The sequence below is a fragment of the Cydia strobilella genome, chromosome 11 (genome assembly GCF_947568885.1).
Source record: "Cydia strobilella chromosome 11, ilCydStro3.1, whole genome shotgun sequence".
NCBI classification, from domain to species: domain Eukaryota; kingdom Metazoa; phylum Arthropoda; class Insecta; order Lepidoptera; family Tortricidae; genus Cydia; species Cydia strobilella.
This window is the reverse complement of record NC_086051.1, coordinates 4,994,799-5,007,232: the sequence shown is the minus strand read 5'-3', so window position 1 is coordinate 5,007,232 and position 12,434 is coordinate 4,994,799. Positions and strand designations below refer to the sequence as shown.

Here is a 12,434-nt window from a genome sequence, read left to right as displayed (position 1 = left end):
TACGGCTATGAATAATGTTTAGGACACTTGCAATCGGTGACTTTGCATGTCTGGAGATGTCTAACCTATAGCGAAAATACTACTAAGTTATATTTTTATAAATTGCAGCAATTTTAAGATTATTTTAAAGTATGAAAATCAGCAGGATATATAGACGGAACCCTAAAAATTGACTTTATATAAAAGAGTCATCGTCATGCCATCATCAACCGAGCGATATTAACCAGTCCCAATTCTTACGTAGGCATTAACAAAGCATTGTGTCATGAAAACATTTTTTCGGACGAGTAGATACACGCAAGATGCAATATATCAAGTCAATAAAATATATTTTTTTATCCGAATGCCACTCCGGATCACTTAGCAACTCGAACAAAGGTGCAAACCTAACCAAAGATAATGGTTAACCACGTGTACCTTCCGATTAGAACCGATTACGCGGGCACGGCGAATCGGCGCGATTAGGGAATGCTGCTATTGTTGTGGTTAATTAATTATTGACAATGGACGGCGTTTCCCGCGGTCATCGCTCGGCGGCTCTACTTACTTAACTTTGTATCGTAAAAAATCGCTTCTAATTTGCATTGTCACGACCCTATAATCACTTATTGTCATGTGTCATTCTACCTTTCCCGTTTGAAAAAGACTAGCCGGGCTTGATTTGACATAATACCTAAAGAAAAAGAATACGTGAGATACAATATATCTGAATTTAAACGGGTTCATGTTGAGGGTATAAACGTCCGTTCCACGGGACGGCTAAGGACGGTTCCTCGCCGTATGGCCCTAGCTCAGAAAAACCCTCGTGTCATAGGACCTACTCGTACCTATTATGAACGACTTCCGGCCGTTATAAGAAGTGTCAAAGACAAAATCAAAATATTCTTAATTCAAATAGGTCTAGCAACATCAAGAACTTTTAAATAGTCAAGTATTACAAAATATTACTGTGAACTGTGTGGAGTGATCAAACATTCAAACGCCAATAGATTTTTTGTTGGATAAACCGTTGTATTCTGTTAGTGAATGTATAAATGAAACTATAATAAATTTGACCAATTAGCGATCCAGTGGAAAAGACACCAACGCGTGACTATTTCATGTATTATGCACGCGTTGATGTCTTTTGTACTACTGTGATTCTTACCTAATTTTCTTTAATTATTTAGGTTTTATTGTAATGAATGAAATATATTTATCTTATATTTATTTGCATTAAGTGTGGTAACATTGATGGTCATAATATGTAAAATTAGATCACACACTTAGCTAATTTACAAAAAGTATTATTTTAGATGACTCGTAGAAAAAGTATTGTATACATTTCAATCTCGAACCTTTATTAGGCCACTCGGCAAGTTTCGTGGCCTAAACACGGTACTCGACAGAAAAGCTCTCTATTATATCTCGATTGTATAAAATACTATTTTAGTTAGTTGGTCAAGCAAATCTTGTCAGTAGAAAACGGCGGCAAATTTAAAAACTATGCGACTAGATATTGTCCCATAGAAAAATTTAATTTCACGCCTTTTTCTACTGACAAGATTTGCTTGACCAACTATAGTAGTCACTGAGTCACAATAATAGGTCAATGTTAGTAGTCTACTAAGGTAAGTACCTAATCCTCCGATCGGTATCTAACGGTAAATCATAAATTACATCTAAAAAATTGGCGCCAAACTTAAGAATAGCTAGAAATATGAAAACAATTTCCGGACTACAATTCCCATAAAAGTCTACCCTTAACAATCTTAACATCCGTCTTGTTTGACACTTAAATTAGGCTCGGACCCTTTGTGCGCGCCGAATTTTCGGGGTTCTTAGAAGGTCGAATTAATGGGTTAATTGCAGTTCAGAGAAATGCAGAAATGCAGCTTCAGTTGAGTGCAGCGTCTGCAGGCAGCTTCCGAAGTACAGGATGTTGGGGAAACAAGGCTTTAGACTCCGTGTAAGGGTGTTATACCACCTGTCCAATTTATTTGCCCAATGTGTATTTGCATCTCACATTTTGCTTAGTTAGAGAGTGAGACGCAATGCACATTGGACCTTTTTTTTATAGAAGGGGAATGCGTTACGCATACAACTAGGCGCGGGGATAGGCCTGGGATGGTTATGTGGGACTCCCATATAGGCTAATGAGACCCATGGTTTACCCACTAAACCCCCTCTTTGCCGACTCAGGGCTATGTGGCGAGTCCACAGGAACGCCGAAGTACTCTTCCGCAACCTCGCCAGGTGGAATACCACCCTAAGCTAACTTTGCACCGATTTGTGTCATTATAATAAACGACGTAGAAATTGTACATTAATTTATTTTATTTTTTATTTAAAATTTATCTATGGGAAAAGTTAAATGGTCACAATAGTTGGATATTAATAGGAATTAGGCTAGCTTAAAATACACACGTCAATGGCGATCAAAAATCAACTGTATGTGTGTGGTGTGTGGTTTCAATTTACAAGGGGCTTGTTCGCGAAAACCGTTACACTAGAAACTGATCATACGTGAACCTTATATTATTGCAATAAGGTTTATTTTCTATTAATAATGTGGACGTTGGTACATTAACAAGTTGTTCACCTTACTGGAGAAACCTGAAGATAACTTGAATAAGGAAGTAGGATTCGTAATACGTTGTTTGTTCACGTAATAATGTCGAGATGCATTTAATTTATTCGTAGCAGACAGGTTTCTACATAAAGTAAGGACGCTAAGCGCGAAAAATTTCGTACATTGAACTGCCTGTTCCTTAGTTATCTCTAACCAAAGATAATATATAGGATAGAGGGTTACCGTCATAGGCGCGAAGTGTAAACTTCAAGTTTAAGCTTCCAATGTAGCCCACAAGATGGCAGAACCTCCATCGCGCACGGCCCCTTAGGTACCTAAGTTGTAACTAGTAAGGTTAAGGTTGAATCCTGAAAAGAGAGTCCGCGTTTCAGATCTTCTGATGTAATTTTCATAGAATATTTATATGTGTACGTTTTGTTATAAGGAGTTGAATGCTCTACATAGGTATGTTTAGTGTTACGTTACGTACTCTGACCTACCTATCACGATCGTATGCATGTGGCGCGTAATAAATGAAAAGATACATTAAGGACCAGAAGTTACTAAGCGGGTGAAGTGGTCGAAATGATCTGTGACACACCTCCCACTCGGAGGAGATGGGGATCTGTGATATATATGTGCTGTGAACGAGAATTTAGAGCACCAGGCGCCCTCTGTTGGCAAATGTAATGTAAAAGGAAATGTCTGCGACGTCAGGCAAGTGCTGTCTCGTCTATGTAGGTTCAAAACGTATTGTACAGATGGCGCTTTTCGTTAAGTTTAAACGTTCAAAAACTTTAGAGTAGTAAATAAAGAAAATCCTTGCAGCGTTGTACGGGGGTTGTACAACGCTGCAAGGATCGGCAATGTTGTTGATGATTTTCACACAACACATTGTTAACGTTAAATACGCTAAATGGCTAAACGTACTACTACTGTTTATTACACTTTTAGGCTTGGCCCAATTTAAGAAAAATGACACCTCATATTTCCTTAGACCCCCCCTACCCCCATGGTGATCATTCGTGAATTTTTTAACCCCCCCCCCCCCCCCCCCCCCTTACTTCGTATGACGTAATTAATGGACGCCCCCTAATTGTCTACTTTTTTGCATAATGACAGCGGCCATGAAAGTCGGATTTTACGCTTAGATGTCATAAACAGCAGAAGGTGCCATTTTTTAACAGTAATAAAAGCACGCGGTGAAGGCGGTATTGTATGGAGGCTGTCCGTCTTAAATAATGAAGTCTCTGGTTAAGTAAGTAATTATTAGTAGATATATCTGGTTATATGATAATTTTATTTTCGAAACGCCATCTAGTGAATCATCTGACGCAACGTACCTTGATTCATATTGTTTGACTTCGGTCTGTTACTTAAATCGTTTGGGACCAGTTTGGGACATTATAGGACATCAAATCACAAATACCAAGTTTCAAGCAAAAATATACTATATTCTTTATTTACATCTATATTGTAATGTTATTGTGATAGCAAGTTACCTAATAATTTATTCTAAAATCAGTAATTAATATTTTGTGGCAAGAATTATATATCTACCTCTATTACTTGGAGCTTTTAAAAGAATCAAGAAGATTTATCAACTAAATAGGAAGACAATCACATAATTAATTCCACAATTTTGAAAACGATTAAGTTACCCTTAACAGATAACACGTAACACATAGAGTAGCATCTATACTACTACTTGTACTAGTTGTAAGTCGACATGTAATTATCTATTACCAATAAAGAATGAGTATGAGTATTAAAGAAGTCGCGCACAGTGCAGTTGGAGTTGTTTGCTAGTTGGAGTTGTTGTTGGGTGTTTCTGATCCTGACGCGTCAAGGGCCCCCGTATCCATGCTGTATACTCGACGCGGCGAATGATGATCCCTGACAGTTAATTTTTGTATGGAGTAAACTGTCAATGTCAAAAGTTATTTTTTTTGGTACTTTTACACTTTTTTTTAATTACGATAAAAACTTGTTTATTTTTATAATTTTTATTAAGTGTATCCAAAAGCGAGCTGGAGGAACTGTCATAAGGATCATCATTAGCCGCGTCAAGTATCTAGAGCCACAGTCAGTGCGTCAGCAAGCAGCAGCAGCAATAAGAGTGCGTGAGAGTATAGTTTGCAATAGTCGGGTGCTACTGACTAGTGACCCTGAAGCGTCAGGAGCCCCTTGTGGTTTCCGTAGTCAGTTGTGTTTATATGTGAAAACTTCGTAGTCGCGCACAGTGAAGTTGTAGTCGGGTGTTAGTGACCCCGAAGCGTCAGGAGCTAATACGGCTTCCATAGTCAGTTGTGTTAATAGGTGAAAACTTCGTAGTCGCGCACAGTGAAGTTGTAGTCGCGCACAGTGAAGTTGTAGTCGGGTGCTAGTGACCCTGAAGCGCCAGGAGCCCCTTATAGTTCCCGTAGTCAGTTGTGTTTATATGTGAAAACTTCGTAGTCGCGCACAGTGAAGTTGTAGTCGGGTGCAAGTGAACCCGAAGCATCAGGAGCCCCGTAAGAGTGGAGGTTACTGTAGCTTTCACTGTTGGCGTTGCAGTTGCTGGAGATGAGTAGGTCGGCGCCTGCGCCGAATATTGGGCCGCAACTGAAAAGTAAAGTTAAATTAAAATTAATTCATTTATAAAAATAATAATGGTAAAGATAAAGGTTTAAAACGGTAGACATTGAAATAATGCTGCCACTGTCACAAATCGGAGTAGTTGACGGAAACCAAACATTTCGCAATAAGACAGTTGGAAGAAAAAACACTCCCTAGACGACAGTGACAGTCAACAACATACTCACTCCGGATGGTAACATACCGCCTTCATTAGGAGCAGATGCTAAACAGGACTCTGCCCCGGGGCAAAGGTTAGAGCGAACAGAAAGAGGCGTGCGGCGGGGAGGTATGCGCCCGCGTCGGCCCGCTAAAGCGTGTGCTAGACGGTCGCTGACAAGCCTTCAGACCGTCTGACCTTGGTAATGTTTGTATGAAATTTTGTTGGAAACAACTGTCTACACGGTCCGTCCAGACCATAGAGTAACTTATACTAGAGCGGTACTGTCATAGTAAATTTTGTAACCCCAGTAAATTCACTGCCATCTGTCGACACACTTTAAAACTAAAAATGAAGATTTATAAAAATACGATAGAATGTATTTAAATATAGATAAATGTTTTTTTTTATTTGCATTAATTATTTTTATGATTTTGACCTATGTTCTTTCACTGTTATGCGTTAAAATTGTTAAATAACAAACGAAACCGTCAACGCCATCTATACGACTGTAGGCCAAAACTAGTAGCGCCCTCTGAACGAGAATCAAATTTTCATGATTTTTGAGGCACGTTTTTTCCTTAGACTGTATCCATCTATTACGGAGTTATATCTATCTTTGGTCCAGACCAAGGCCACGCGGTCCGAGGGGCTTGTCGGCGACCGTGTAGCAAGGGCTTAAGACCGCCGATCATTTATATACTCTATATAGGGAGTGCTTACTCTGGATGGTAACACAGCGCGAAGGCCTTCTTCAACAGCGGGTGCTTGACGGGCGTCTGCCCCGGGGCGACGGCGGCGGCGGCGGCGGCGGGCAGCGCGAACAGGAAGGCGCGCTCGGCGGGCAGGTAGCCGCCCGCGCCGCCGCCCGCCCACGCCGCCTCGCTGAACCCGCCGACCACTTCACCACGGGACAGCTGCCACGGACATTTAATTTCATTTCTAAATGACCAAACTCTGGAATAATGCTATGTACTTAAAATGAATTAATTACATTTTATTGAAATATTATTGTAAACATTTATTGACATTCATGCAATCTCTAAAATGACATATAGTTAATATTGTGTTCGGTTACCGCGATAATTACTCATGAAATAAAACTATGGAAACGGATTATATCGCGTATATTGAATTTATAATACATCCCGACGTTTCGAACCCTTTACAGCGTTCGTGGTCAACGGGTGACTGGTGGACACGAACGCTGTAAAGGGTTCGAAACGTCGGGATGTATTATAAATTCAATATACGCGATATAATCCGTTTCCATAGTTTTATTTCATGACATATAGTTAATTAATATTATAATTACCTAGACTTAAGAAAAATTGAGTGCCCTTACAGGGTGTCATGTACCTACTATTCTCAAACTGTAACATGACTGCAATACAATAAATACGTATGAAAACCATATGGAGCAATAGAGAATATTTCGCAAAACTCTGCTTGGAGGGCGCCCCTAGCACAAACTGAAGGCAGATAACGAAATTTCGATTTTCGCCTTAGGCTCTACAAATAGCTTTGATGCATTTAATATCATAGTGAAAACTTTGTCAAAAAAACTGTTTTGGCATAGTATGTATAAGTTACTATATGGTGTACAACGTGTGCTAGTGCTGCACTCTGGCGGCATAACATTGCAGTAATACCCCCTATTGTAAGTAATATAGCAGATTGAAACATTTTATGTCCTTCTCCGGGATTCGAACTATAGCCATGCCAAATTTCACTCTCCGTAATAACACATAGCCCGGTCACAGCCCGGTTAAATTTTCTTGTCGTCGTACTGGCAGTTCAAAATTATATAGGTATATATAGCTTACCTGTACAAGCACTAAGACGGGTGCGACATTATCGCATTGCTTGTGGAAAGCGCTCGCGCTGAAGCCGTGTACCGATGCACGGAACAGTAGCCGCCATACTTGTTTACCGCTGCCGCACCTGCAAATAAATATCAGGGGCCTATTGCATAATAGAATACAAGCTAATACTATTAGTGATTTTGTATGTAAAATCCAATGGCCAAGGGGAGGGGGGGGGGGGCATACATTAAGTTACAAATTTTATTGGGGGGAAGCTTTAATTTTGAAACTTTAAGGTCTTGTATTTTTTTATTATTCCCATTTGTGATAAATTGCTCATTTTCTATCTATTTAACTAGATTTAGCATGAATCTAGTATAACTAGATCGGTCATGAAGGGTGGGGGGAAATGACCGAACAGGATAGTCTTATGTATCTTTATTTTTTATTTAGCAGAGAAAGCGCTGTTATTGTTTGTCCTTGTCACAGTCTTACATTTTCTTAAATTCCCCACCGCAAATTTAGTATGGTTTATGGTGGACTACAATTCTACTCGACCAATCATATTGTCGCATTGCGTATGTTTTGTTCCTCACGGGCACACGCGTATAGCTGATCTATGTAATGCTAGGTCTATGAGATTTAGTTATAAAATTCATAATATGTCAACAATCCTATATTGTACAGTCGCCATCAGATATATCGGAGCGGCCGAGGTGTTCACAATATCTGAACACGCACTTATTTGTGCAAGATATTTGTGAGCGCCTTGGCCGCTCCGATATATCTGATGGTGACTGTACTAAATATGCCGCACACTGGTGGAATCCCGCCTTAAGTCTCACCAGTTATTGATGACAGCTTGATAGGCGCTCTTGTCTTGTTGTAGGATGACGGAGCCGGCGAACATGTTCACAGCTAGTCTGAAATTAAAAATATAGAATAGGGTGAGCTATATGATTAATAGGTTGTCTCATCTGATGCTAAAGCGCCATTATTAAATGCATATTTCTTAGGTATTTGCTGAAAAGGATCTCTCGCCACGACTGTGGAATGAACACCTGCGGTATTTTCGCATCGATACGACCTGAAAAGAGCGTACTCCCATTTTAAAGTTCGGCAACGCACTTACTACCCCTCCGGTGTTGCAGGTGTCCATGTGCGACGGTAATCGCTTACCATCAGGCGATTCGTCTGCTCGTTTGCCTCCTATATTATAATAAATCTTATTCATATCGGTCCAACTTGTTGCGGCTCTTTTCTTGCTGATTTCTCAGGTTCGTGGTCGCCTATTCGTAGGAACGAAAGGCCGCTGATGCACTGCCACTTAAGTCTAGCAACTAGGCATCAGAAGTCTGTCAATGACTCCTGGGTCCCTTGTAACTAGGTATCTGAGGGCCTACCACAAACCACGTTCAACGTGTTGCCTCTCTGTCACACTTGTAAATTCGTACGTAAGTGTGACAGGGAGGCAAACACGTCGAACGAGGTTCGCGGTAGGTCCTCAGATTTGTAGGCCCTCTTCTGGCTCTTCTCGTTCCGTATTCCCCTAACAGCATTTATACGTCATTATGACGTCAGCGACGTCATTATGACGCTATAATTACGTCATTATGACGTCGCTGACGTGACGTCACTTTGCTACCTGCGGTCTCGCAGAAAATCTGAGCATGGTTCGCCTGATTGCCCATTGATTTGAATAACTTTTGACCTTTCTTCGGAGTACTTTTAAATTATAAATGCATAGAGTTAGACCAAGAAAAGTCCTGCAACGATTTTGATAGCATACGCAGTGCAAGTGTTATTTATACGTCATAATTTCATAGAAGTTTGACGTTTAAAATAACACTTGCACTGCGTGTGCTATCAAAATCGTTGCAGACTTTTCTTGGTCTAACTATATATCATTATTGTGTTTTACCTAGGTCTGGTGCGTGAGTCGTGTGTATGGTGATGGGGAGCGGTCAGAGCGGCTCGCCTGTAGCGCTCCAAAGACAACTCCATTGGCACTGCGCCGGTAGGTTCCACTTCTTCCGCGAAAACACAACTGTCTGGAAAATTATATTCAAATTTTATTAAGCTGATTAGAATTAGCTGATATGATTATGTGGTAAACATTGATTACTAGGTATCCAAAGATATGAAGCGTTAACCAAGACCGCGTGTGATCACCACACATAGACGCTCTTTGTCTGGCGAAATTCTAGCATACCTGGTGTAGCTGTACCATATCTTGTAAGTACTAAAACAGACCGAGATTAGAGCCTGTAACTCAACTCACCAAGTCATGTCATACTAACCTATGAGCAGGAGCCGAACATGCGTCATAAGCGGCCCCAGATGATGACACACGCGGGCGCGCTCCTCTTCAGTCCAGTGGGCGCAAGGCTGGGTGACACCTGCGCGTTGCTTCGCCCAGGCTAGCGCGCAGCGCCATACTTCCTCCTCTTCTAAACATAGCTGGAAGAGCAGTATCATCAGATGAGATATACAGGTTGATCAATCCAAATGGGTTAGTATAGGGAGAAGTCAAAAACTATGAGAGATAGCGACATCTGTTCGTAGGAACCATGACATTCAAACAATGAGCAAAGGTCTTTGGTTCAACTTGGGCAAAAGTGCTTGATTCGTATGTCCTACAACTCCTACAGGTGGCATTTCACAACCGAATTTTGTAAATTTTTCGTGAGAGTTGTACTTAGAATTTAGATTCACTTAATTCTTTTTTTAATATGATGGTTCACGCAGTGAACTAATCTACCCTTGGTCGTAGTCGCATCTGCGAAGCCCTTTTTCTTTCAATGTGTATTCCCAATGTAATAAAAAGTTAAGTTCGAGGGGCCAATTGCTCACGCCTAGCTACGCCACTGGGTTCACAACGACTAAGTACGTCATATATATGATAGGACAATACAATACTAACGGAGTCAGAAGATAGGAGTTTGATGAGTGCGTCCTTGGGCAGGTTCAGGAACGCGTTGGTCCTCACGCAGTCGGCCGCGTGCTCGCCGATGAACGCTACGCAGCGCTCCAGGAATGATGTGGCACTTTTACCACCTATAAAGTTAAATGTCGAGTTTGTTCTGTAGACTGGGCCACTTGCACCATCCCATTAATCCGGGGTTAACCGGTTAAACCTGGGTGTAACCGTGGTTACTAGTACAATTTGACGCTTGTCACCGTTAACGGTTTAACCCCAGGTTAATGGGATGGTGCAAGTGGTGCTTAGAAATACTAAGGCGCGTAGTAGTGCAAAATATTGTAGGCTTAGAGCCAACTGACGTACCTACTTAGATGGCGCTGTATGGTAGGGTGGGTCATCATGTATGGAGAAAAAAAGTATTAGTTATCCTTCGGGCACAGTTATAAATAGTTATGTAATAATGCTAATAAATAGTATTTCAAAATATTTTGTAATCGGAATTCATTTTGTGGCTACGGATTCATTTCAAAGATTTCATATATTGTTACATTTTGTATGGTCTGCGGAGTATATCTACATATGTATTGTCTATACCACCACCACCCTTTAGCTAAAAGATATACCTATAATAAAATTTAACGTTCTTGACAGTTAAACTTTTATCCTTATTTCCACATGATATGTATGCACAAAAAACTATATGTCACTATGTTGGACACATATTAACCCTTAACCCTTAAATGCATGATTTTTTGTATAACTTTTTAATACATTGAAATAGATGTGTCATGCTGTATAAAAGTAATAAATGTGATTTTGGATAGCTGCATATTGAGCCACGGACCATCAAATATACGATGCATATATACATCATTATGCATTTAAGGGTTAAATGCATGATTTTTTGTATAACTTTTTAATAAATTGAAATAGATGTGTCATGTTGTATAGATTGAGGGAATAATATTTTGGATAGCTGCATATTGAGCCATGGACCATCAAATATACGATGCATATATACATCATTATGCATTTAAGGGTTAAATGATTTTTGAATGAAAATATTTTGTGTTATTACAAGTAGAAACACTACTAAGTATATTATGGGTTGGCCTAAAGCAAAGGGGGTGCAAAAAAAAGACTTAGAATTTTTTTTGTAGGTACAATAACATGTCTGTTCTGGCGCTCGCCGGCCGCTGCCGCGGCACGCTCGGCTTCGCGCTCTGTTTGATCGCCATCATCGCGGTCAACCTAACATACTCCTCCTCGCTTCGCTCGTCGTCGCACCTATCTTGTCTCTGTTACTTAAATTTACTGTTCCAAATGATTGATTTTAATTTGTCAAGTAGTGGTTTCAACTTGCGGGTCAAATATCTCGGCCACTTTTGATTTTAGAGAAAAGTTTTTCCTACAAAACATGCTTATTTTAGCGTATTCTCTACGATAACAATAAAAAATAGGTGTCATAATAACATCACTCTGATGAAAATATTTCTTAGTGTCTGCACCCCCTTTTGCTTTAGTCCAACCCCAAAACATGTTCCCCTCAGTTTTATCAATAGCTTTTTTGTTTTTCTTGTTCAAATGATTGCAAACTAGGACAGAGGATGGAAAAAAAAAGCAATGTTACTTAGGTATTAAATTTAATGAACATAATCCATATCGGTATGCCACTCGATCTTACAAGGTAAAGGGTTCAATTACTTAAAATATAGACACGGCGACGCACTTTAAACCCAAGGAATGCTTGTCCTTTGCACTTGTATTCACTTGTAGCTTATAAAATAACATAACCTAGAATCACACAGCGGCGTTAGGATTGACGTTTTGGATAAGCGTTATATTGTCTCCTTTCATCATAATTCTTCCAATTTGCTTTCTATTTTTGGTCTTCATGTGCACTTCCTCGGCCTCGTCCAAGACAATGTTCATGTATTCGTCGAAGCCTACAATGTGGCCCTCGATCCGGAGATTTACGTTCTCGTACAACCAAATTTGCACTCTGCTTCTGTTCTGCAGAAATCTGAAGATAAGGTTGATGGGTTGCACCATCACCTTCTGGACTTTCGGTGGGCCTTTGTATGCCATGTTTTATTTGGTATTCTCTTGCAAGTTAAAATAATTTTACAAGCGAACGGCGGTAAAACCGGCTTGGCGCTGTCACGAAACACGAAACGAAGCCAAACTATGCCATAGACAAACAAGAACAAGATGGCCGACTAGTGATGCGATTTAGCGGCCAATGCGTTACAAGGTTACCGGTTTTAGGCTTGTTCGAGACACTAACGCGGTTATCAAACTGATGCGGACTCGCACTTCGCTCCATGGTCGCTTCGGTGATAACTTGACATTTTAATTGTAATTAGATTATTTAGATTC

General features: G+C 40.3%; 2 protein-coding genes across 2 annotated transcripts in view; both read right to left on the bottom strand.

Annotated features, from left to right (window-relative positions):
• Positions 1 to 4,077: 4,077 nt before the first annotated feature.
• The window catches only part of LOC134745344 (uncharacterized), a 36,742-nt gene continuing 28,385 nt past the window's right edge, over positions 4,078 to 12,434 (bottom strand). Inside the window, exons 4-10 of the mRNA XM_063679365.1 lie at positions 10,056 to 10,189; positions 9,433 to 9,592; positions 9,054 to 9,183; positions 7,978 to 8,055; positions 7,154 to 7,271; positions 6,051 to 6,244; positions 4,078 to 5,155 (exon numbers count right to left, since the gene is read on the bottom strand). Coding sequence (XP_063535435.1) covers positions 4,978 to 5,155; positions 6,051 to 6,244; positions 7,154 to 7,271; positions 7,978 to 8,055; positions 9,054 to 9,183; positions 9,433 to 9,592; positions 10,056 to 10,189 — 992 coding nt within the window. The 3' untranslated portion in view covers positions 4,078 to 4,977. The remainder of the gene's footprint in view (positions 5,156 to 6,050; positions 6,245 to 7,153; positions 7,272 to 7,977; positions 8,056 to 9,053; positions 9,184 to 9,432; positions 9,593 to 10,055; positions 10,190 to 12,434) is intronic.
• LOC134745235 (probable small nuclear ribonucleoprotein E) lies at positions 11,682 to 12,241 on the bottom strand. The gene has a single exon (XM_063679229.1). The coding sequence runs from the start codon at positions 12,141 to 12,143 to the stop codon at positions 11,856 to 11,858; it is 288 nt and encodes a 95-aa protein (XP_063535299.1). The 5' UTR covers positions 12,144 to 12,241; the 3' UTR covers positions 11,682 to 11,855.